The sequence below is a fragment of the Podarcis filfolensis genome (genome assembly GCF_964270895.1).
Source record: "Podarcis filfolensis genome assembly, chromosome: 18".
Lineage (NCBI taxonomy): Eukaryota > Metazoa > Chordata > Lepidosauria > Squamata > Lacertidae > Podarcis > Podarcis filfolensis.
The window spans coordinates 2,654,701-2,681,303 of NC_139622.1; the positions used below are offsets into that span (position 1 = coordinate 2,654,701).

At 49.0% G+C, this 26,603-nt stretch overlaps 1 protein-coding gene across 1 annotated transcript in view; it reads right to left on the reverse strand.

Moving 5' to 3' along the window:
- Window positions 1-4,686: 4,686 nt before the first annotated feature.
- The window catches only part of GRIN3B (glutamate ionotropic receptor NMDA type subunit 3B), a gene marked incomplete at its 5' end in the record, with an annotated part of 36,401 nt that continues 14,484 nt past the window's right edge, over window positions 4,687-26,603 (reverse strand). Inside the window, 9 exons of the mRNA XM_083594413.1 lie at window positions 4,687-7,629; window positions 10,098-10,165; window positions 10,757-10,921; window positions 13,045-13,196; window positions 18,804-18,919; window positions 21,205-21,350; window positions 22,001-22,762; window positions 24,472-24,754; window positions 25,494-26,089. Of these exons, the coding sequence (XP_083450539.1) occupies window positions 7,227-7,629; window positions 10,098-10,165; window positions 10,757-10,921; window positions 13,045-13,196; window positions 18,804-18,919; window positions 21,205-21,350; window positions 22,001-22,762; window positions 24,472-24,754; window positions 25,494-26,089 (2,691 nt within the window). The 3' untranslated portion in view covers window positions 4,687-7,226. The remainder of the gene's footprint in view (window positions 7,630-10,097; window positions 10,166-10,756; window positions 10,922-13,044; window positions 13,197-18,803; window positions 18,920-21,204; window positions 21,351-22,000; window positions 22,763-24,471; window positions 24,755-25,493; window positions 26,090-26,603) is intronic.

Below are 26,603 nucleotides of genomic sequence, written 5' to 3' on the forward strand. Positions count from 1 at the left end.
TTCCGTGCTCCTTTTTTCCCTTAACTTTGGGGTGGAACAGAGTACGATTTGGGGCCGGGGCAGAGAGGGAGAACTTCGCCCGCCCCCCAAGCTGTGCAAAATCCAGTCATGTCTGCAAGGCAGCTTCTGTTCCAGAGAAACACTCCGTTCATGGAGGGCTGAAAAACCAAATCTCCATTTTACACACCACAATCGTCCCAAAATCAAACCAGTTGTCTTCCGCTCAGCACCACAAATACCTGCTCTGCACCCCGCAAAATCCCAGAATTAAACAAACGTGATGCTCGTCGCATCAGCCACCCCCAGCAGCCGTGTTCAAAACTCCCATTGTTCTAGGCGCGTTTTGCGACGGAATTTCATTAGCGCGAGCGGTTTCTGAGAGCAGTGCAGTCCTGAGCCTAAGATTTCAGATTAAAACTGCAGTGGAAGGAAAGGAGGACCTTTTCCTGCCTCCCCGCTTCCAGCTACTCTCTGAAGACTGGAGGAGATCCTCTTAAGAATATTAGCGGGGTGGTCAGGGGAAAGTCTAGAGCATGTGAAAAAAAAATGAACATAAGATTTTGGCTGCAGTTCATTAATTTTCAGCTTTGTATTCTTGTTAATTAAAAAGTGTGCCTAGACATTCCGTTGTTGCACCCATAACCTAGGTTTAAGGTGCCATTTAGCTCCTAGCTTTCATATCTCAGTTTCCTACACTGCCCAGCAGCTCCCGTCCGCAGTCTCAGCCCGACCTCTCAGGGTTGTCTCCAGCGAAGGCTTTCTCAGAGCAAAACGGACCTAGATTAGTCACATGCATTGATTTCCGTAAGTTCGCTTTTGAGCAAGTCTAGCACTGGCCGCAACCCTTATTTCTTTGAAATGCTGTGTGGTTTATTTTCTGCACTCCAATGACCAGACCTCAAGGAGTGGTCCAAACTGATCTTGGCATCCTCAGCCCCACCTGTGAAGAGTTTCACCTGGTGGTTATCAGCCTAAATTGAGCATGACCTGCCACACTGCAGCCTGAAATCTGTGGCAACTTCTTGAGGTTATTTTGCCCCAACGTATAATCTGTGCAGAAACACCACCCTCTTATATTCTGGATGTCAAGAATTCTAAGCAGTTTTTGTGAGTTTCCGGAACACAGCTAGACAGAAGCAAACAAATGACAGAAGTTAGTGCATTTGTCCGTCTAGCTCAGAGGTTTTGAGACAGAGCCACTACCAGGAGATGCTGTTGGGCATCAAACCTGCAATCTTCTGCATGCAAAGGAGAGGCTCTCCCACCTTCAAAATAGAAGTTTCTAGTCCTCATTATTCTGAGTAGTAAAGTTACCTTGCAGTTGGTCCAGCTATCTTACAGCTCTACACTTGCTGGCAGGGAACACAGCCAGCTCTACGTGGAAATTCAGGATTTGAACCCGGGACCGTCTTGACTGCGAAGCGGATGCTGTGCAACTCAGCTGCAACTCTTACAAGTAACACATCCTAATCTTTTTTAAGAAGACGACAGAAAGCTGTTTTTGGGAGTCCTTAAAGTCTACTGAGTATTGTAATAAGCAATGGAGCTAGTCTTTTGAAACGAGACCAAAATCTGAGGCTTAACCACAGTTCCAAAGTTCTCTCATACATTCAACCCCCTCTAAATTTGTTTTATATATATTACCTGTCAACATCCAAATATTTGGTCAAGTAGCTGCATGTGTGCCTAACAGGGAGCCTTTGGGCTTGCATTAATTCGGATCTGTGGTAGTTTTGTTATTTTATTCCTGCATTGCGGGGGTTGGACTAGAGGACCCTTGGGGGTCCCAACTCTGCGATTCTAGGAAATGAGATGATCCAATGCAATTCTGGCATCATATGAAGCTGAAATTGCTTGTTGCCCTGCCCTGCCCTATTGTTGCTTTTTTTAAAGGGAGATGCCAGTGACTGAACCGGAGGACTACAACTCCCATCATCCTCTGTTCCTAGGCCATGTTGACGGGATCCAATGGGCACCGGAGTCCAATGTCAGCCAAATGTTCCCCATCCCTAATCTCCAAGGAGAGGAGACCGACACCGCACTGGGTGTTGCTGAACTCCCAACAGCACCAGCAAGCATCGCTGAGGATGATGGGAATTGTAGTCAAGCAACATCTGGCAGGCTACCTGTACCATCCGTCTGCCCATCATTAGGAACAGGACCCCCTCTGGGTGCCCAAAGGCTGAATGCCAGCCTTCACCAACCAAGCACCCTATAGAAGTTTAGACTACAGCTCCCATCAGCCAGTGCAGCTGTATAACACTACAGCTCATGGGATTTGGAGTCCAAAACCGAGCTTGGTGCCGCGTCAGTTGCAACGGATGAATTCAAGAGTGAAGGCATTGGTGGCTTCTCAAAAATACATCAAATTATTTCAAACAGCATCTTGCTTGGAATGCAGATTGCATTTTGGGTTATTTTCCAAGTCTTTCTTACCTCTCCGCCCCCTTATAATCTTATCCCCTGTCCTGCATTTCGTTTATCTTATGTGAAAGGCAATTCATGAATGAAAATAATATTACATCCTGAGCATAATCAGAACAGCTTCTGGCTAGGCTGAATAAAAAAACAAAGAGGTCTCTTTTTAATAAATAAAAAATAGAACCTGCTACATTTTCTTTCCCCTGAAGCAGAAGGTATAATGAGCTCTGAAATGTGGGTGTACTGAGATTATTATTTTTAATGAATATTTGACAGCTGGGGCTTTCGAGCAAGGTGCTGTTATTTTTGTAATAAATTCTTCCAGCGGAGAGGGATTCCCCCCACCTTGAATTTTTACCTTGTTTGCGGGTTCGATTTGTGTTCCTGTTTCAAGCCTTTGCCTAGCCAGTAGCCAGGTGAGCTTTTGGGGTGACTGCTTGTGAATTGCGTCATTAGAGTACCGCAGTATTACATCTGCAAGGGGTCTGAACATCAAACCTCCACAAAACAGGCTAGTATATAGAGCACATCTATACCAAACATTTGAAGCGGCTGCTTTTCCATACAGATGCCTGGAAACTGTAGTTCATTAATGGTGCTGGACACTGTAACCCAGGGGTCAGCAAACTTTTTCAGCAGGCAGCCAGTCCACTGTCCCTCAGACCCTGTGGACTATATTCTGGGTAGGGTGGAAAATGAACAAATTCCTATGCCCCACAAATAACCCAGAGATGCATTTTAAATAAAAGGATACATTCTACTCATGTAAAAACACGCTGATTCCCGGACCATCCGCGGGCCGGATTTAGAAGGTGATTGGGCTGGATCTGGCCCCCGGGCCTTAGTTTGCCTACCCATGCTGTAACCCAGGGGTCAGCAAACCTACCGCGCCTTGGGCCGGTGTCTCCAGCGCCGATTGCGCGGTGGACCAGAGGGCGGGGGAGCGCATGCCCATATGCATGCGCACACACTATTTCCGGCGCACCTCTGGGTTGGAGGAGCACCGGAAATAGCTTGTGCGCATGTGCACAGGCCTCCTCTGACCCGGATGTGCACTGGAAATAACGCATGCACAAATAATGCTTGCGCATGAGCACAAGCTATTTCCAGTGCTCCTCTATTTCCCACTATTTCCAGTGGGCAGCCGCGCAGTGCAGCGCTAGTAAGAGCGGGCGGCAGGGGTCGCTGCGAGCTGGATAAACGAGTCCCTCGGGCCTTATCCGACCCTCGGGCCTTAGTTTGGAGACCTCTGCTGTAACCCTTTGAGGGGTGAACTACAGTTCCCAGGACTGCTGTGGCAGGGGGAGCCGTGTGTTCAAATATATGGTGTGGATGTGTCAATAGAACAACTATGTTTCTGCATTTGAACAAATTAGAATGGAAAGAACCTGAAATACTAATTTGGGGAAGGGGGGGGAATCAACCTGCATGAGTTGGTTTTGAGCACACACCTCTTGCAGTGATCTATTATGAAGCCACCCATCCATGTATATATCTTCTTATATGCATAAAACTGTAGGGTCCTCATCACCCAGCCCACAGTGGAGGATTTGTAGTGCAAGCCCAGATCTGCGTGATGACAGCCTTACAATATTATATATATAGGAAGACACATGCACATACACAGTGAATCAATTTTAAATGCTCTGTACAACCAGAGCAAAAGAACAGGCACGTTGAATTCTCTTTCTAACAAATGAGCATTTAAAAGTAATACCAGTTTCAATTTGTTCCTTTTCATGTTATAAAGTTGTTCTAGATAACTATACTATTCTATTTTGCAGAATTTTGATGTTCCCTTCAACACTCCAATTCACAGACACCGGTCTGGCTCTTTCAATATGTGTTTGCAAGTGATGATTGCATGGGTGAATTTTTTCACTCTTTCGATGTGGGTCTTCTTGGAGGGCGCCAGCGTTGAATGAACTGTGAACTGGCTTGTTGCCTCTCAGCCTCAGTTTTTCCCTGCTGCAAAAATGGGCACAGCAGGTTCATTTGCTGCACCTATGTGCTGTGAGGATAAGCCGAAAGAAGGAGGGGGGTAATAAATTATACCAGCAACCTGAGGATCCCCAATATCTATGCCCCCCTCCCTTGTTCCAACTGGAAGCACTGGCAAAAACCAGCATCACATCTGAGCTTAATTATACGTTGATTAACGAAAGCAAGACTTTTCCGGGAACTGATCTTTGCCCGAGCAATGATGTCATTTGCAGTATGTCCTCTGCAACCTAATTCTGGAAGAAGCTTTCCACTTATTCCCTCTGCTCCTTGGCAAGTTAGTTAATCTTTGCTATAAGCTAAGCATTGCTAAACATGAGCTGCTTGATCAAAGCAGAACACCCCACCTAGTTTTGCTGAACTGGCGCTGCCTGAACAAAAAGCCCACTAAACTCTGCACAAGCCCCTTACCCTGTCCTCCAGTTCTTCAAGTTACTTAGGCTAAACTTTGCAAAACCTGAGCTGCTGGCTTCAGTTGACCTTCGCCAAACCTGAGCTGCTCAACAGATCTTGGACTGTTCATCGTAAAATTGAGAATGGGATGGCCAAGCCTGGTATCCCAGCAGAAGACTGTGGCTAGTAGCCTACTGCACACTGGCAAGGACCTGTAAGTCCCAAATCACATGATTCTATTCTGGCATTCCTAGTCCACTATGCATTTCTGGTGTTATGATGCCACTTCAAACAGCCACAGTTTTCCCCATGGAGTTCTGGGAAGTGTAGTTAGCTCAGGGCGCTGAGAACCGATAGGGTGCCCCCTATTCTCCCTCCCAGAGAATTTGCAATTCTCAAAGTGGTTAATTGGTTGTTAAATCACTCCAGGAATTGCTGTCGATTCTCAGTGCCCCGAGCAAACTACACTTTGGGAGAAAAAGCCAAGAGTGTTTAAAGCAGCATAGCACTGCTTTATCTCTACAGTGCGGATTGGGCCCATGCCAGCCATTAAGGGCCACTCAAGGGAGGGGCTAGGGGAGGTGCATGAAGAGTCCGTGTTGCTCCCACTGGCTCTCGATCTTGTCAATCATTGCTTAAGAACCTCTTTGGCAAGCTAGCCCAACACCTGCATTCGAACAGGTGAGGAATGCTAGCAATCTGAGCCCAAACAATGCATTCTATTAATTATTATTAACAATAATAATAATTGCCAGGTTGCAGGCTGATTAGGCCAAAGGCCTCTGAGCTGTGCAGGAAACCCAAGGAATAAATGCATTAAAATAAAACCGCCCGCGGAAAGGCGAAGGAAAGGCCCCATCAGAAATAGACCAAAAGCCTCCGAAATGTGAACATCTTAATCTGCCATTAACAGAGTCAGACCATGGGGTGTCCACCCCAGAGATCGTGGGGGAGTCTTGTGGCCCTCCAAGAAACTGCTGAACTCCCAGCTCAAAAGAACCCGAGATGAGTTTTGCAGCTGGTTGAGGACAAAGAGAGGCATCTAGTCTAGCCCCCTGTCCTCACCAGATGCCCCCAAAATGCAAGCAGGACCTGAGCACAGCAGGATCTTTCCCCCTGACACACACCGCCCCAAGGTCTCCAGCAACTGGGATTCAAAAGCGTGGCTGCTCTGACCGTGGATGCAGAGAGCACAGCTGTCCTGGCTCGTAGCTACGCCTCGGTGATATATCCATATATCATCCAAAACCGGTTTGAAGTCCATCTCGTGATATCATGATGTGTTTGTGTGCTATGCAAAAATCACAATGTGGGACCAGCCAATGCCTCTACATCGCTCCATCCTTATTTCAGACATCGTGACATATCTATGTATCACAATGTTTAGCTGGTGATATGTATCACAATGTTGGAAACCAGATACTGCCCAGCCTCACTAGTAGCCCTCAATCGCCCTCTCCTCCTCCACGAATTTGTCTGGTCCTGTTTCGAACCATCCAGACTGGTGCCCATCACTTCTGCCTCTTGGTCTGCAGCCCTGACCTCCGAAGAGGCCTTCCCTGCTCCCAGGAGACAATGCCTCTTCAGAAATTGCCCATCTCTCCTTTGCCACTGCTGAGGACACCCGTGGCTTTCCTGGTGTTACAGGACTCCAACTCCCATCCTCCTCCTCCTTGACCACTGGCCCTGGGAATGCTGGGAGTTGCAGTCCTACGTGGAGGGGCTCAAAGACAACAGCCCTCCCAAGCCCTGGTGTCACTGGAAAGGACTGGACCTCAGACTGCCTTCCTTTCAAAACTCTGTGTTTTGTCCTTGACTGACTGCATTTCCCCCTCCCTGATTGTTCTGCCATTCCAATATACGTTTCACTGGATCTTGCGAGGGATAGCACCTGGTGGCCGGAGAGTGCGCCAACTGATTGCTTGCAGGCCTGCTCCTATGCGCCCAGCGGCTGCTTGGCGAACCTACCGAGAACCGGCTTGCGGCGGCGAGATCTAGCGTGTCGGGGCCTGAACGTACGGACAAAGCAGCCTTATATATATATAACGGCTCTCTCCTGGGACTCGCTTGCTACTTGAGATCTTTAAAAAAAACGAAAACTGGCATTGCCGCGAGTTGATCCTGGAAACGTCTGCATGCAAAGTGCAGGCTCAGCACGCCACCTCCTGCAGCCCCCTCTTGCAAAACGACTCCGGGAAACATGGCAGACTCCAGAGCAAACCTTTTCCCTGCGCCCACGGCTGGCCACCCCAAGCTGTATCCCAGCAACGCTCAAGCGCAGAAGTCCTCGTGCAGCCTTTCCGAAAGTGTTCCAGAGCCCGAGCGCACGTTGCTGTTGCTGTCCGTCTCCACAACTGGCTGGAGCCGCCCCGCACAGCCAGCCGGCGAGAGGCGGCCCCTGCCCCTGGGCATCACCTGTCCTCGTTGCTCTCCTTGATCAAGGCCTTGAGGGCGGGCGGCAGGCGGGGCGCCTTCGGTGGTGGCCCCAGCGCCACCATCAGCTCGCTCTTGCGCACCAGGGCAGCCCGCAGCTGCTCCCGCATGTCCTCGATCTTGCTCTCCAGCTCCTTCAGCTCCTTCTCTTTGTCCTCCTTGCTGCCCTGCTGCGGATCCTGGCCATTCATGCAGTGCCAGACAGGGGCCTCTCGCTCCTCATCCGAAGCCTCGTCCGGGGTGTTCTCGATGTTGAAGTGGACGCGCTTGTCCTCCTTCTTCACGGCTGCCCGGCGGAGGTTGTTCCAACCTGGCTGGTTGGAGGGCGGTGGCGGCGGCGGCGGGACCTCTGGTTCCTCTTGGCTCTTTTGGATGTTGCACCTTTGGGGGAAGGCGGAGAGGAGAAAAGAGGGAGAATTGGCTTTATTTATTCATTCATGCCCCACTTTTTCCTCCCAGGAGCTCAAGGCAGATTGTCCCCAACACAACAACCCTGTATACGGATGGCACAGTGGGAACATATAATAGAAGCATAGAACTGTAGAGTTGGAATAATAATATTTAGAAGAATTTTGTAATTTATAAAGGTAAAGGTAAAGGGACGCCTGACCATTAGGTCCAGTCATGGCCGACTCTGGGGTTGCGGCGCTCATCTCGCTTTACTGGCTGAGGGAGCCGGCGTACAGCTTCCGGGTCATGTGCCCAGCAGGACTAAGCCGCTTCTGTCGAACCAGAGCAGCGCACGAAAACGCTGTTTACCTTCCCACCGGAGTGGTACCTATTTATCTACTTGCACTTTGAGGTGCTTTCGAACTGCTAGGTGGGCAGGAGCAGGGACCGAGCAACGGGAGCTCACCCCCTCATTGGAGGGATTCGAACTGCCGACCTTCTGACTGGCAAGTCCTAGGCTCTGTGGTTTAACCCACAGCGCCACCCACGTATAAAAACATCATAAAATGTGAAACATTAAAAAACTTCCCAATACAGGGCTGCTTTCAGATGTCTTCTAAAAGTCAGATAGTTGTTTATTTCCTTGACATCTGCTGGGAGGGCGTTCCACAGGGCGGGTGCCACTACCGAGAAGGCCCTCTGCCTGGTTCCCTATAATCTCACTTCTCGCAGAGAGGGAACCACCAGGGGCCACAATGGACATCTAGACCAATCCCCTGCAATACAGGACACATGCCCAACTTGGGCTCGAACCCATGTCTCTGAGATTAAGAGAATTTTGAAGACTGATTTTTAGCTAAAGCCAGACCTCTTCCTGCTGGGATTTATGGGTATACAGTTAGAAAAGGACTAGGGAACTTTGTTACAAGATACAGTGGTACCTCAGGTTAAGTACTTAATTCGTTCCGGAGGTCCGTACTTAACCTGAAACTGTTCTTAACCTGAAGCACCACTTTAGCTAATGGGGCCTCCCGCTGCCGCTGCTCCACCGCTGCACAATTTCTGTCCTCATCCTGAAGCAAAGTTCTTAACCCGAGGTACTATTTCAGGGTTAGCGGAGTCTGTAACCTGAAGCGTATGTAGCCTGAAGTGTATGTAACCCGAGGTACCACTGTATGTTCACGGCCGTGAGACTTTTACATGCGCTAACGTGGCGGAAGGACAAATCATGACCAACGATGGAAGAATGGCTGTTAAAACTTATGGACTGAGCCGAGATGGCAAATGGACATGTTTAATCAGAGAAAAGTCATTTGTTAACATTTCTTAAAGATTGGAAACCTCTCAAAGACTTTTTGCGTGAAAAAGAAAATGAAATAATGACATTAGGATTCAAGGATTGAAGATCCTATTTGCTTATAGAAAATAGCTTTGTTGAGTGAATATTGTTTATATTTGTAGCGAATAGATGAAGCATCAGAAGTCCTTTCCTTTCTGAAATTTATTTCTCTCTCTTTTAACCTCTTTTCTCGTTCTTTCTTTCTTTCTCCCCCCCCTTCCTTTCTTTCTCCCAACCCCTTTCTCATTATTGTATTTAGATCAAAGTCTTAGTCTGGACAAAAAGAGAGAGGAAAAAGCACAACAACCCTGTGAGGTAGGGAAAGCTGAGAAGCAGTAATTGGTCCCTAGCTCTCCCAGTGAGCTTCATGTCCATTTGTGGGGGCACTGCTGGGTGCACAGGCTCCCAAAGGAAATTTGCATAAGATTTGCCTATGCCAATTTACATTTGCATATTTGCCCTTGCTAATTTGGGGGACATTTGCATGACATTTGCCAATGCTAAGCTGCATAACGTTTCCCTGCGCTGTGTTGCATAACATTTGTCTGTACTAATTTGCATGACATTTGCATATGCTAGTTTATACTGGGCACCTGGTCAAATCCTGATGTGGAGTGGCTGCCTCTCCTATAACAGGGGTGGTCAACTCCCAAGAGACTGCGATCTACTCAGAATTAAAAACTCCCCTTTGGCAGATTGTGCTACAATGGAGGACGGGGCAAGGGGGCTGGAATCTATTTTACCACCGCTAAGGAAAGGGAGCTAGCAATCTACTGCGATCTACCAAAACCTCGCAGGGATCTACCAGTAGATCGTGGACCTGTTGGACATCCCTGTCCTACAACAACAGCCTCCCCCTTCCTCCATCACTACACTTCCATCTTTCTTAGTGCCCCCTGAGAAAGTCTTGCATCATTTTTAAAAGACGATAGCATGACAACAGCCTTACAATTTTATGCATATAGGAAGAAAAGCCCAATGGCATAAACTCCTCCTTAGCAGCTGATTAAATCTGGACGATGGAAGCCAAATTCTTTCCGGCTGCAAAATTTATCCCGAGATAAAGCAACAGAATTCAGAGCAAGCAGCAAGGCCGAGTGTGGAATGTTTCCTTAGTTACCTTTTCTCCAAATTCAGCTTTTTGTTCCTCTGCTCCTCCAAACCCATATTCAGCGCCCGGTGGATTTTCTGGCATATATTAAAAACAAATTAAGAAAGTAATGGTGAGGCCTCAGATTGGCTAGATAACATCTAAATTGGCAAAAAAACCCCACAGTGTCTCTGAGCATGTGAAGTGCATGCAGCTCTCACTGATACTCAGAAACATGATTTCCTTGGGAATCCTCAAGTTTTCACAGTTAAACGCTTTGCAACGTGAGCAGAAAGCAGGAAAGTGGTCCAATCAGCATGCAACAGAACCATAGAGTTGGATGGGATCCCAGGAGGTCATCCATCCCAACCCACTTGTTGAAACCAGAAACACCTTGCAACGCCGCCCCTGCGAAGTAGCCTTCCCTTATTTGAATTTAAGCTGCAAATCCTATCAACAACGCAAGCTTGGGAGCCGGTTCTTTTGAGACACGAAGAGCTGGCTGGTCTCTGGCGGACAGGAATTCTCTCATTTGCAGACACACCTGGGAGGAATGCGGTGGGTGGATGAACCAGCCACCCTCCATCCCAGGCTTAAGAGAGGGGAACAGAAGAGGAGGCTGCCACCTGTGGATCGCCGCCCTGCAAGGTCAGCGTGGGCTTTGGCAAGTTTGGGAGGCGACCTCTTACCTGGCTGGTGTGAAGCCAGTAGTTGAACTTCTTCTTGCGTTTGATGCGAGGCAAGATGAGGCGGTAGAAGATGTGCTCTCCGAGGGAAGTCAGCAAAGAGCCACAGAGACCAATGCAAAGAAGGACAAAGAGACCCGAAAAGTGGTAGATGCCCATCTGCAGGGTCTGGGTAAGGCAAGAGGGAAGAGAGAGAGAGAGAGAGAGAGAGAGAGAGAGAGAGAGAGAGAGAGAGTGAGCATAGCTTGGAGCCCACACATATAGTGGGCACTCACCGTGTTTGGAGGAGGAGGAATGTTGCCTACGACCCCAAGAACACCATCCCCTCCATCAAACATATTATGCTTTGGGGGTGTTTTTCTGCTAAGGGGACAGGACAACTTCACTGCAACGAAGGGATGATCGCGGGACCATGTATCGTCAAATCTTGGGTGAGCACCTCCTTCCCTCAGCCAGGGCATTGAAAATGGGTCGAGGATGGGTATTCCAGCATGACAATGACCCAAAACACATGGCCAAGGCAACAAAGGAGTGGCTCAAGAAGAAGCACATTAAGGTCCTGGAGTGGCCTAGCCAGTCTCCAGACCTTAATCCCATTGAAAATCTGTGGAGGGAGCTGAAGGTGCGAGTAGCTACACATCAGCCTCGAAATCTTACTGACTTGGAGAGGATCTGCAAAGAGGAGTGGGACAAAATACCGTATTTTTTGCTCTATAAGACTCACTTTTCCCCTCCTAAAAAGTAAGGGGAAATGTGTGTGTGTCTTATGGAGCGAATGCAGGCTGCGCAGCTATCCAAGAAGCCAGAACAGCGAGAGGGATTGCTGCTTTCGCCACACAGCTATCCCTCTTGCTGTTCTGGCTTCTGAGATTCAGGATATTTTTTTTCTTGTTTTCCTCCTCCCAAAACTAGGTGCGTCTTATGGTCTGGTGCGTCTTATAGAGCGAAAAATACGGTACCTCTTGAGATATGTGCAAACCTGGTGGCCACCTATGTCTGACCTCTGTAATTGCCAACAAGGGATTTGCCACCAAGTCATCTTTTGCAAAGGAATCAAATGCTTATTTCACTCATTATAATGCACATCAATCTCTGACTTTTGTCTTCTAGGTTTCTGGGGGTTTTCCTGTTGTTATTCTGTCTCTCGCAGCTACAATAAACCTACCATTAAAATTATGGACTGGTCATTTCTTCGTCAGAGGGCAAACGGGCAAATTTAGCAGGGGATCAAATACTTCCCCCCCCCTCACTGTATCAATTATCATTATCTATTTATGCCCCAGCTTTTCCTCCAGACGGCTCTCCCCCTTCGTCATTTAATCCCCCTAACAACCCTGCGAGGCTGGCAAGGCCGATGGCGGTGACTGGCCCCAAAAGTCCATCCCTTGCGAGCTTCACTGCCAAGCGGGGATTTGAACCCAGGTCCTTAAAAAAAAATTATTCATTTTTTTTCATTCATTACACACATCTCATATCCATAACATTTGCTATGCATTCCTTCCTCCCTCCCCTCCTAGGCTTCCCCCAACATCCGCTTCTGGTTTGTTTCTTTCTCCTTCTCCCACTTTGCTGACTCCTAAAAGAAAAAGTTACTAATAACATATTTACATATTTATACAATAACATCAAACCTAAAAACATAAAAAATGAGTACACCATATTATTTCTCCATCTTCTACACATTTTCTAATACTAACAATGTGGGTGTTTATTTAAATCCTGCCATCAAATCTAGTATAGACTTTCTTTGTTTCTGCAAGTATAATGTAAATGGTTCCCATTCTTTTTCAAAGTCGCTGTTGCCTTTTTCTCTTAGTGTTTCTGTCATTTTTGCCAGTTCTGCATAGTTCATCAACTTCTCTTGCCATTGTTCTTTAGTTGGTATTTCTCTAGTCTTCCAAATTTGTGCAATCAGCATTCTCGCAGCTGTAGTGGCATACATAAATAGAATCCTCTTTTCTTTCGGTATATCTTGGCCTAAAATACCTAGTAGGAAGGCTTCTGTGAACCCAGGTCCTAGTCTGATACTCTAACCCAGGGTTTCCCAAACTTGGGTCTCCAGCTCTTTTTTTGGACTACAACTCCCATCATCCCTAGCTAGCAGGACGCATGGTCAGGGGTGATGGGAATTGTAGTCCAAAAACAGCTGGAGCCCCAAGGGACCACAGACCCTGCCAGGAACCCCCTGGAGTCTTGCAGAGAGTGGGGGCTGGCACCCAACTTTTGCAACAATGCCTGATTGTTCTTTGTGTGCTCCGCAACCCACCCTTTCCCCAGCCCCCCCCCCATACCTCGGTGACAGCAAAGACCCGCTTTCCGCAGGGGACCATCTTGTACCATTTGTCGTGGAGGAGGTCCATGAAGCCGGACGATTTGTAGCGGCTGATGAACTCTGAGATGTTGGAGGTCAGGGGCGAGTTCTGGGGAAGGCCGATCCCGTAGCCTGGAAGGTGGCAGAAACACAGATATTGTGGTGGGTCGATGCAAAAAAAAAAGAAATAAAGGGTGTTACTTGAGGAACACCAATCTCAGTTTTGAGCATGCACAGAGTGCCTTCTGGTTCTAATATCAGTCAGATATTAGAACATAAAACAAGGAGAGCCCGACTGCTAGATCAGGCCAGTGGCCTCTCTGGTCCAGCATCCTCACCGTGGCCAAGTCCCCCTGAGAACCTAAGGATCAGATAGATTGCCTCTGGACATGGAGGTTCCATTAAACTATCTTCAATATGCAACGGCCGCAGCTCGGACTTTGGTGGCAAAGGGGTGGAAGGAAGAAGAAGCCCCGACAATAACGGGTTGGCATAACAAGCTACAAGAATTTGCTGAAATGGCGCAGTTGACAAACAGCCTGAGAGGCAACTCAAAACAAAAATTTATGGAAAAGTGGGATAGATGTAAGATGTATGTTCAAAAATACAGCAAAGGTTTGTGATCTATGCTAGCATTCGATTGACGTTGGAGAGAGACTGAGTTGAGAAATAAGACCAAGGGTGCATATTGATATAGGAATGTATTAGACAAAATGTAAAGAATATACACAGTAATAAGAGTACATTCAATTATAAAAAGGAATATACAACGGGATAGACAGGAGGTCCAAAGTGTTGGTACAGATATGACTTTGGAATAGTTTTTTGTCCTTGTTCCCCCCCCCCTTCTTTTGTTATCTTTAGGTATATAAACTTTGTATATAAATTTTGTATACATGTTGAAAATTATATGATAATAAGCATTGTATTGTAATATGATATTCTTTACTGATGTAACATAAGAACGTTAATAAATAAAATAAAATATTTTCAAAGCCTGGCTTCCAGAAAAGGCCAGTGGCCCATCTAGTCCGGCTCCTCTTCTCACAGTGGCCAACCAGATACCCCCAAGGGAAACCTGAAGGCAAGTCCCTTCCCCCCACCCACGCAAAAAGGAGTAATTCTCCCCTCCTGTGGTTTCCAGCAACTAGCATTTAGATGCATTGCCACCTCCAACCATCCTGGCTAGTAGACATCCTCTGTGAATTTGTCTCGTCCTCTTTTAAAGCCAACCAAGTTGGTGGCTTCTTGAGGCAGTGAGTTCCATAGTTTAACTGCGTGAAAAAGTCCTTTCTTTCATCCATCCTGAATATCCCAACCTTCGGCTTCATGCAAGCTGTAGTGTTTCAGGAGAGGAACTTAATTCATTCTGGAGGTCTGTTCTTAACCTGAAACTGTTCTTAACCTGAGGTACCACTTTAGCTGATGGGGCCTCCTGCTTCAGCTGCATGATTTCTGTTCTCATCCTGAAGCAAAGTTCTTAACCCGAGGTACTATTTCTGGGTTAGTGGAGTCTGTAACCTGAAGCGTATGTAACCTGAAGCGTCTGTAACCCGAGGTACCACTGTAGTAGTAGTAGTAGCAGCAGTAATAATAATAATAATAATAATAATAATAATATAATAATTATATCCCGCCCATCTGGCTGAGTTTCCCCAGCCACTCTGGATGGCTTCCGGCACATATAAAAACTTAATAAAATGCCAAACATTAAAAACTCCCCCCCCTTCTCCATGCCACGCATCATTTTACAAACTTCCCTCATGACATTTCTCACTCGTCTTTTCCCTGAACTGGAAAACTCCAAATGCTGCAGCCTCTCCTCACATTTGATCCGTTCCATCTGATCATTCGCGTGGCCTTTTCTGGACTTATTCTATCCCCATTTTTGAGGCGAGGTGACCAAAAGTGGACACAGGAACCTTAGCACTTGGCTGTTAACCAGGAGGTTGGAGGTTAGAGTCCCACCAGCAACAGGTGTGAGCAGAATTCTTTTGCCGCATCAAGCAGTTGGTCCCTTACCTTTCCCGCCCCGACCTGGCCAGTGATCCATGCGACGGTCATCTCCAGGCTTGACTACTGTAATTCGCTCTACGCGGGGCTGCCCTTGAAGCTGACCCAGAAACTCCAGCGGGTGCAGAATGCTGCAGCGAGGCTCCTCACGGGGTCCCTGCCATGGGAGCATATTCACCCAGTGCTCTACCAGTTGCACTGGCTCCCGGTGGAGTATAGGGTCAGGTTTAAGGTGCTGGTTTTGACCTTTAAAGCCCTTTGTGGCTTAGGGCCCTCGTATCTACGGGACTGCCTCTCCTGGTCTGCCCCGCAGAGGACCTTAGGGTCCATGAACAACCATAGTTTAGAGGTCCCAGGCCCTAAGGAAGCCAGACTATCCTCCACCAGGGCCAGGGCCTTCTCAGTGGTGGCTCCGACCTGGTGGAATGCTCTGTCCCATTACACCAGGGCCCTGCAGGATTTAACCTCCTTCCACAGGGCCTGTAAGACAGAGCTATTCTGCCTGGCTTTCCATTCGAACTTAGCCTGATCTTTTATTCCCCTTCCTTCCCTCCCCCTCCCCTTTTATGAAGATTCCCCGCTCTGGGATCCCACAGCTAATTCTCCCCTGTTCTCCTCGCTGGCCCAAATAGGACTAATTCAGCCAGCTAGCCCTGGTGATCATCTAATGTTTATTGGATGGATTTCCCCCCTAAACTGATTTTTGAATTCTGAATTTATTGTTATTCACGTTTTATACTGTATTTTATGCTGTTTTTTGTTGCATCAATTAAGTGTTTTAAATTTGTTGTTAGCCGCCCTGAGCCTGGTTTTCTGAACCGGGAAGGGCGGGGTATAAATAGAAATTTATTATTATTATTATTTATTATTATTATTATTATTATTATTATTAATTGCAGGGGGTTGGACTAGATGACCCTGGGGGTCCCCTTCCAACTCTACCATTCTATGATTCTACAAATGTAGTCTGACCACAGATGGATATAAATGGTGTTAGGGTACTGGCAGTTTTATTTACCATATGGGTGGGCGGATGGATAAATAAGTCGATATGGACCGACAAGACAAATCTATTCAACCTTCCTATTGTTGCTGATGCAACTTTGCACCTTAATGTAACTGATCCGTAGAAAGAACTCTATGAACTGAAAGCAGAGACACTGTATGTACTTAGGTAACCCAAGGAAATCTTTAATAAGAACCTTTTTTTCCAAACCCATTCTCATGTTTTTTTAAAAAATGTTTTTATTAAAAGTTTTTCTTGGGTTGCAAAAGTACATACAGAGCCTCTGCTTTCAGTTCATAAGAGTTCTTTCTACAGATCATTCATATTCAATATGAGACACTAATGTTATAAACAGTCTACAGTTGGGGAAGAAAAAGAGGGAGGGGGGAGATTCTCTGACCTGTCAATCACTTCACCTTGGGGTCAAGGATACCCCCTGGCAGTCAACTCTCATTTAGGGTGGAATGTACAAACTGGTAAAAGATTTCTGGAGTTTAATCTTGGCAGAAACACTAAACATTACTAAAGAAGCTATTGTTTGCTGTTCAAAATTAAAAGTCACAGAATATTTTTGGCGATATATTGTCAAAACAATCAGTCTCCTCTTGACAGTCGTTGCTGCTCAATGGAAGACACCTCTCAAATCTTACACTGGCCACTTGGTACCACTCACTCTGGAACAGGGAGAAAATTACGCATGATTTGAGATTTTGACAAGGACTGGAACCTCCTGGCGCTTTTAATGCAATTTGGCACTCCTTTATCCCATATAAAGCATCATTTTCACGGCAGTCCACATCACGAGCCTTGCAAATAGATAATCTAATAAAACTTATATTCTCAGCTTAGATTTTGTTATTTGAACCCCTCTGCGACTGCACTCATTCTATCGTTTTCATCTTTCAATTTTCACCTGTTCTCTCTGTTTGATGTACGTTATAAAATGAAATAAAGAATCTTCTCCTCACCACGCCGGCAAAAAACCACCCCTCCTCTCTCAAAAAATATAAATCTGGCAGATGAGACTGGATCAATTATTGGGGAGTGGGAATCAAGTGTGGTGTGGGGGGGGGCGAGAGAGAGAGAGAAATAATGGGTTCATTTGTATTCCGCTCGGCTCCCCAGTTTGCCGAAGAGCTAATGAGAAACGGAGAGATCAAAAAGCATTTCAGATGATGCTCCAGCGAGGGCAGCCTGGAAATAATTAGGGATGTCAAGAAGGAGCGAAAGCGTTAGGGGGTATTGGGTGCTCCCCTCCTCCACCTCCGCACCCCATAAACCCAAAGAGGATTTGCAGCAAAGTTTGCAAGGCCGCCCCCTGCAGACCCCTGGCTGCTCCTGGGGCAGAGGGATGGGGAAACAGAATTTTCCAGCATGGAGAGGAAGTAAGAAACAAAAAATGAAACAGATTTTCATGCAGGAGCAGGGAGCTTCAGTTGCAGGGAACGGCTCAGTAGAACCCCCAAATGCTAGGGACAAAGAGGTGCGAGACACAAATACTTCACTCAAACACACACACACACAAAACCCGATTGTGAGTTCTACTCAGAGAAGACTCCTTGAAATTCGCAGACGTAGGGAGTCCCACTCATAGGCATCCTATTGAAATGAAAAGGTGGTGACTCACTTCAGTCCACTGATTTAATGGGGGCTACTCTAGAACCTAGGGAAGCGGGTGGAGCTGTGGGTTAAACCTAGGACTTGCCGATCAGAAGGTCGGTGGTTCGAATCCCCGCAATGACGGGGTGAGCTCCCGTTGCTCGGTCCCTGCTCCTGCCAACCTAGCAGTTCGAAAGCATGTCAAAGTGCAAGTAGATAAATAGGTACTGCTCCGGCAAGAAGGTAAACGGCGTTTCCGTGCCCTGCTCTGGTTCGCCAGAAGCGGCTTAGTCCTGCTGGCCACATGACCTGGAAGCTGTACGCCTGCTCCCTCGGCCAGTAAAGCGAGATGAGCGCCGCAACCCCTGAGTCGGCCACGACTGGACCTAATGGTCAGGGGTCCCTTTGCCTTTACTCTAGAACCTATTAAGGTTCAGTTCAGCTCACAGCACCACGGAGTGGGAGAGTTTGAGGGGATCCCCTTCACTGGAGGCTTTTAAGCAGAGATTGAATGACCACCTGTTGGGGATGCTTTAGCTGTGACTCCTGTATTGCAGGGGGTTGGACTAGATGACCCTTGGTGACCCCTCCCAACTCTACCATTCTATGATTCTACGCGTCTCCACAGTCTTGCTTCTCCGTTTCCCATAATGCTGGAGTAGACAGACCATTGGTCTGATCCTGTAGGCTCTCCTAATGTTCTTATGGACCTTTTTCCAAACTTAACGCCACATTCCCGATAGGTCACTCAGAAGAGCACATGGCCTTCAAGGGGGGGGGACCTTTCCCCTATAGGACAGCTTGTGGGGAGGGGTGAGACTGTGAAGTCTGCAGTCTCCAAAGGAGCCAACTGTGCCGCTGCGTCTTCCCGCCTCCTCCCCCAAAGGAAAACAGTTGACCCCCGGAGAGGCATCTCTCATCTCCCGCACTTTAATATTTAACAGCCCCACTTAAAAGATTGATTGAGGTGACCCAGTTTCATTACGGCGAGATTGGGACTGGAATCGCCCCCCTCCCGCCCCCCCTCTCTCCATCTCAAAACCCTTCCGCTAGGATTCCTCGCTAAATGAGCAGGGCTCGGGGAGCCATGAAATAAAGTCCTTTGACGTTTCCCCCCAAACCTTCGATCGCAAAGGGTTTCCCGACGGTGAGGAGCTTGCAGTCGGAGTCGATGGACACCTCGTAATCGAGCAGAGACTTGTCCATGATGAAGGCGTTCAGCTTCGGAGGGTTGGTCCTGATGAGGAGAGACCCAAAACCCTGAGTTAATTAAAACAGATAGACAGAGCTAAGCCTGAAGCGCTGAAGGTTTTGCAAGCAGACACCATAAATTATGAGAGGTATGAATTGCCCAGTCTGAATTGCCCTTGAGCCATATAACCCAGTTCTGTTGCAGATCAACTGACCTCCATTTCAGGGGGTTGAACTAGATGACCCTTGGGGTCCCTTCCAACCTTACAAGTCTATGTTTCCAGCTCCTTAGAGAACTGAGCTAAGCACTGAACAAATGATGACAAACGGCGCTGAGCCTCTGTTGCTCCATCTTCAGCAATACAGCCATTCCTTTGCTGCACAACTTTGGCAGGTCAGCAAGGCATGACCTTTGCTAAACCTGAATTGTTGCATAGCTCAGGCCTAAGGTATTGCAAAGTGCAGGTACACAAATAGTATTGTTGGCCTCCATCAGTCTTGAGAGACAATGGACTGTGCCTCCAGGTGTGAAGGCAAACTGCCGCAGTGACCTGCCTGGGGTGCAAACCTGGCCAATGTGTCTGGAGGTCCTGGGCTGCTCAGGGGACAAGCCTTGCTGATGGGGTTCGAAGGAAAACAAGGAAGACATGAGCAGTGACTACATTATTACATGAGCACTGTTCCACAGCATTTGATATTTTCATTTACATACATTCATTCGAAATAAGATGGGTTTATGAAGCAATTCTATATCCTCCCACCACACTGACAAAGAATTCTGTGGAACAGTAGTCAATATCCGGAATCACTGTTCAGTGTTGGACATCATATTTGCTGAATACACAAAGCTTCACAGCTTGTCTTTCATCATACACAGACTGGTACCTCGCTTCATTTAAAGATTTTCAGAGACTTTGAGACTAAAGATTTCATTTTGTTATGGTTTGAAGGAATTCTATAAAGATTGTCCATTGCGTATGTACATGGTCATCGTGTTGCCTAGACATTGCTGACGTTCTTTTTGAAACACAGGGATTTGGTTGGTTACCTACTGGCTGCAGGAGCTGCCGGAAGGAGGCGTGCAAGGCACCATTCAACCACCTTACGGACTCCACTCTGCATTTGTGTTGGATTTACTGCTGGGCCTGTTCTTCTGAAGATATCCCACAAAGCAGCAGAAGTTCAGGGTCAGAGTTTCCTTCTCCCAGATGGGCTCCTTCCCAGGTGCACAAGCCCCATCTGCCCCTCACTTCCTCCACAGCATGTACAGAAACCCCTTTTAAAACAGGCGTGTTTTTAGCAGGCGCCGAAAAGAGCACAGTGAAGGCACCTGCCTTCTTGACTCCTGGACCCACACTTGGTCTCGTCCAATTATTATTATTATCACTATTATTATTATTAAAAGGTAAAGGACCCCTGACAGTTAAGTCCAGTCGCAAATGACTCTGGGGTTGCGGTGCTCATCTCGCTTTACTGGCCAAGGGAGCCAACGTTTGTCCGTAGACAGTTATTCTGGGTCATGTGGCCAGCAGGACTAAGCCGCTTCTGGCGAACCAGAGCAGCGCACGGAAACACCGTTTACCTTCCCGCCGGAGCGGTACCTATTTATCTACTTGCACTTTGATGTGCTTCCAAACTGCTAGGTTGGCAGGAGCAGGGACTGAGCAACGGGAGCTCACCCCGTCATTGCGGGGATTCGAACCGCCGACCTTCTGATTGGCAAGTCCTAGGCTCTGTGGTTTAACCCACAGAGCCACCCGCGTCCCATTATTATTATTATTATTATTATTAGCCCTCCCCTAACTATCTATCTATCCCATTATTACCCCATACACCCCAACTATCTATCTATCTATATCTATCTATCTATCTATCTATCTATCTATCTATCTATCTATCATCTATCTATCTATCCATCCATCCATGGGTGTAGCCAGGATTTACCATATGTGATTGGGGAATGGACACCCAACTCATTATTCTTTATCTGGCTTTGTCTAGCAGATTTGGAATGAAATGACTCCACAACCGTTGTTTCAAATTACTTTCTTTTGACCCCAAGTGCTCAGAAAAATCTGTCAAAACCCTTCTACAATTTCTGCTTTTAGTTAAGTATTTTTATTTATGTACTTGGTTACAGACGGGGGCTACACTCATGTATCTCTTTTACCTTTCCAACGGCACCTCTCCTGGCTGTGCTGGCACCACAATTTCAAAAGATGGGTTTGTTTCGGCTTGCATATTTCGGGGGGGGGGGAGTGTTGATTTGGTCTGTCTCCCTTCAAATGCAAACTGAACCGAGTTTTCCCACCCACTCCACCCCCAACTCACTTGAGCATTTTGATGCCTGCGGGGGTCGTGGGGACACTCAGCCGCCGCATGTATTCGTGCATGTCTGGGAAACTCTTCTTGATGTATTCCTCCGCGCTGCTCTCCCAGACGGTCCCAAATCGGAATCCTTGTGACGGATGGTGCAGCTGCCCAAAAGCAAAACAGAGACCACATGGTTGGGTTCCTTTTAATAGAAGCAAGGAAACTTAAAATCTTAATTTGAGATTCCTGCATTGCACGGGGTTAGGCTAGATGACCCCTGGGGTCCCTCCCAACTCTGAGGTTGTGGTCTGGGAGCAACAACAGCCGGACTACGGCATTAGTTGTATAAACGGCAAGAGACAGTAGGTGGCGCTGTGCAGGTGATGCTGTGCCATGCAAGGGACACTAGGTGGAGCTGCGCAGCAGGCAGTGCCGTGCAAGAGCCACTAGGTGGAGCTGTGCAGCAGGCAGTGTCGTGCAAGAGCCACTAGGTGGAGCTGTGCAGCAGGCAGTGCCGTGCAAGGGCCACTAGGTGGAGCTGTGCAGCAGGCAGTGCCGTGCAAGAGCCACTAGGTGGAGCTGTGCAGCAGGCAGTGCCGTGCAAGGGCCACTAGGTGGAGCTGTGCAGCAGGCAGTGCCGTGCAAGAGCCACTAGGTGGAGCTGTGCAGCAGGCAGTGCCGTGCAAGGGCCACAAGGTGGCGCTATGCAGCAGGCAGTGTCGTGCAAGAGCCACTAGGTGGCGCTGTGCAGCAAGCAGTGCTGTGCAAGGCCAGCAGATGGCGGCACTCAGAGGTTACCAAACCCTGCACTGACCTTGGGGTCGTGAATCCCAGACAGCTCCTCGAAGGTCTTTTCTCCCACCATCACAGCAGCCAGGTTGGCGGTGTAGCTGGAGAGGACCAAGAGGCAGAAGATGGCCCAGAGGTTCATCAGGAAGCGCCCGGTCCAACATTTGGGGGTCTTGCTGGAGACGGTTCGCCCAAAGAGGATGGCGTAGCAGAGGTTGAGCGCCGAGGAGTAGGAGAAGATCTTCATTCGGTTGCGCCCGTGGGGGGTCATCCCATAGGGGCTCTTCCACTCGTAGAGGGTGAGGAACAGGGCGGTCATGTGGAGAGCCACAAAGATGCCCACCCACATCGTCCAATGCAGCGGCCACATGAAGGCCCCAATGGGAGACGCCGTGTCCCGGATCCTCACCAGGATGCCCAGGCTGGTGGAGAAGAAGGGGCTGGTGAAGTCGATCACTTGGCTGCGGGCCGAGTTGATGCTGAAGGACGTCACTGCCATGTGGGCTGTCCCGCTCAGGAGGTCCCCCACCAGCCCTGTCCAGCGGCCGTTCTTCCAGGCCCCATACTTCCCGTCCCCCACGATGTAGAGGTCAAAGTCAAAGGGCAGGTCCTCGGCCAACTTCTCCAGGAGGTCAATGCAGTAGCCGTAGCAGCATTTCCGGTACTCGGCGGGGACTGAGCCGTTCTCGGAGTTGAGCTCGTCAAAGAGGGTGTCCAGCACGGCCGAGTCGTTGGTTCGGGGGTCCAGACACAGCTGGCCAGCCGGACAGTTGCCTTCTTCATCCACCTGCATAAACCACAAATTAGTCTCTCTCTCTCTCCTAGATGTCAGGAGCCAGCCAGCAATAAATCACACTGTGCAAGTTGGAGTTAACTCTTTACCAGCAAAAACACGATCTGCACAGACTTGCCAGAGTGTCAGGCCTGATGAGCACAGCAGTTCACCCCCACTAGGTCTTGCCATGGATCAGTTGCCAAGACTGAAAGCCACCCATAGCCATTTAAATCCCCTCCTCTCCAGGGTTTCTCCCAAGCAATTGGAGACTGCATCTGCGTGCAGCCAACCTCCCCTCTGCACTTTTTATGCCCCTCCTGGTCCTGGGAGACAAGAGGGAGGGGAGCTTCTTGCAGCAGGAGGGGGAGACACCTGTGACTCTTCAACATCTCTGCCTCCTGGCCTCCCTCCTCTCCTGCTTCTGCTTCTGCCACTGACTCCCCCTGCTCACTAAGCTCAGTTACTCCTTCAGCTTTCGACCCTGTGGCGTTAACTGGTGGAACTCCTCGCTGCAGGGTGTTCCTTATCCCTAGGACAGAGGTTTTCAACCTTTTTGAGTACGGCTCCCTTGACCAACTACTTTCTTCCTGCAGGACCCTTGTGGGCCTCAGGAGTCCAGTTATGCCCCCCCTTGCCTGCAGAGCTGGAAGCCTCTCATCCCTTTTTTAACACCCTCCCTTGTTGTGTGTTCCCTCAGCCTCCTCCCCTCTGCCCTCTCCTTGGGAATCCTCTGGGCAGCCTGGGAAAAGGATGCCCCCAGCCTAAGTGGCTCAACAGAGACTGGCCAAAGTTGAAGATGAGGCCAGCACCTTACCTGTTAGAATTCCTGCTCCCTGATTGCAGTCATGGGATTGTTGTCTATCACATGACAGTGTATGTTTTGACTCCACAGAGTGGGAAGTGACGGAGACAGGATGTTTGTGTTCCTGTGTTCCGTGAAATGGGACTGTTGTCCTTTGTTCTTTTTCTCTTTGCTGTCTGATGTGAGAGAGAGAGGGAGCCATGTTGCAGTGCTCCGTGTGTGTTTATATGTCAATAAAGTAGATTAGCCAAAATGCTGAGTTGCTGAGGTCTGTTACACACAAGTTGTGCAAACTCTGCGGATCCCTAAGTGTGCCGGTGTTGGTTGGCATCGGTCGCTGTGATGTTCAGGCTGAAGAAAGCTTATGAAGCTCCCGAACGATTGACCAGGAGGGAGGGAACATGCCAGTTGGGCATGTGTCTCTGCCAGGGTCCTATTCGAGTGTAGGCTGAACTCCTGACATTACCTTGGGAGGCAGCAGTGGGCACTGCCAGGCCTGCATGGCGGAAAAGCTCCCCCTCAGACTGGGCACTCATCCCCAGGCAGGCCTTGCACGCAGCAAGCACAGGAAAGGCCAGCATAGTGCCCGCCTGCCCGGCCTCCCACTTGTCTGTCCATTCCCAACTGGCTGACTGGGCTCCCTCACCCGCTTGCTTGCTTACTCCAAGGCTGCCTCAGCTCCTGGCGCCCAGCACCCCCTGGCCAGCCCCAGAGGCACCATTCGCCTGCGGAGCTTGTAGCCAGGGCTGCTGCAACAAACAGCTGTGCAAGCCTTGGGGAGGCAGAGATAGAAGAGGGCATCAGAGGAGGGAGGGAAGGGAAGAAGAATAGAGGACAGTGATGCCTGCTGCACCCCAGGGTGCCACAGAACAAAAAAAAGCTTTTGAATAAATGCAGGCGCTTTCTGGTTCGTACACACCTCCCTGGTGAAGACGAAAGGGTGCTCTACCAAGGTCACCACACGCAGTTTCATGCGGCAAAAGCCCTCTGCCTGGTTCCTGCGCTGCAGGTGCTGGGGCCACGTCCCCTCCTCCACCTCCATCTCGCCCCCTTTCCAGGTCCCCACTGTCACCCAGGTGGGCTGCCCCACAGAGTCCCTCAGGAGGCTCCAGACTTTGTAGTGGCGATCTGTGTGGACGCGGGACGTGTTGTGCACGAAGACCTCCCCCGTCTGGCCGCGGAAGGACGTGTTGGCTAAAAACCTGGAACCGAGAGAAAGAGGGAGGGAGAGAGAGAGGGGAAAGCAGGAGGCTGGGTTCCTGGTAAGATACGCTGCATTGGTTGTATATGTAAACTTGTGGAACTACCTGCCACAAGAAAGGGGAGCAAGAGCATGACATTCCAGGTTGGTCATGCTGCAATAGTTGGATGTTAACTTGTGGTAGTAGCAGAGCCTTAAAACTGTCTCAGGGGTTAACAGGCAGTGAGTGCAAGCCCCTCCTGATGAGGAGCACCCAGGTTCCCAAAGGAGCCTGCGGATCTGGGCCTGCCTCCTACCACTCAGCCTCCATGACTCCATCTCTATTCTGGGCACAACTGGATCAGTCATTCTCTCCCACTGGAGGGATACAGCACAGCTGCCAGTCCTCACAGGCAGCTGCCCGTTGCAACTCTGTATGAGTCAGGGCTTGCCAGACCAGATCACCCGGTCCCTGCAAAGAAGAAATGGAATCACCTGCACACAGGAGAGGCTGCCTGTTGCATCTCTGGAAGAATCCCCATTCTTAGCCTGTCACATCTCTTGACAGGTCCCTTGCCTCTATGTCAGGCATACCTAATCCATGCAGTGGTGAAGCTCAATCACCTGCCGTTGCACCTCTGGATGAGTGCCCCTTCTCAGTCTGCTGAGAACGGGAACTCGCACTGGCCACAGGTCTTCTAAAATGCTTTTTCGTCCTCCCCCTAGCCACCACAAATTTCTGGGACCCCCGGCTTACTCACTGGGAGAGGTAGCGCCCTGAGGACTCGGAGGCGACGGTGTGCTTGTCGTTGCAGTTCACCATGTTCTGGATGAGGGCGAGGTCCGGGCGGACGTAAACGGCCCTGGAGATGGCCCTCGACACCAGCTCCACCGCGTCGTGGACAAACTGCTCCAGGGACGGCCTGCCCACCTCCCCATAGGCTAAGAGCCCCAGGGGCAGCCCTTCCGTCCGAAGCTCGTCCACATTCTGGGGCTGCCCCAGCACCCAGTGGAACTCCTGGAGCACCCCGAGGTCCCTGGCCGTCCGGAAGACCAGCTGGGAGTGGTGGGCATTGCAGCCAAAGAGCAGAGCGGGACCGGGAAGTTCCCGGTACTCCTCCAAGTGGCGGCGCAGGAGGCGGGCGGCCTCCGTCTCTTCCAGGAAGCTCAGGTCCACCACGGCCGTCCTCTCCAGCTCGGCGTAGCTGCTCCACAGGTCCACAAAGGCAGGGACGTCCCAGGCCTGGCACAGCACCAAGGTGACCTCGCGCCATTTGTTGGAGCGGAATATGTTAGCCAGCAGCTCCAGGAGCGTCTCAAAGTCGTTGCTCCGGTCCATGTGAAGGTGGAAGGGGTTCTGATCCGGGAAGGATGAGAAACAAGGGGGGGGGGTTTGAATTATTTGAAGAGCAACTGTAATCAGCAAATTACACTAGTAGGACTACAAGAAGTTTTGTAAGGAGAAATATACGAAGTGTTACCAAGTAGTAAAAGATAGAGATATTGGTTATGAGTTTGAAATGTACAGTGGTACCTCGGGTTAAGTACTTAATTCGTTCTGGAGGTCCGTTCTTAACCTGAAACTGTTCTTAACCTGAAGCACCACTTTAGCTAATGGGGCCTCCCGCCGCCACCATGTGATTTCTGTTCTCATCCTGAAGCAAAGTTCTTAACCCGAGGTACTATTTCTGGGTTAGTGGAGGCTGTAACCTGAAGTGTATGTAACCTGAAGCGTATGTAACCCGAGGTACCACTGTAATAGGGAAGATATGAAATGCATACTAAGAGATTAGACTGGAAAATTTTCAGACAGGATTGAAAAAAATTGAATAAAGTGTAAAAGTATGTTTAATTACTGTTGAAAATGATAT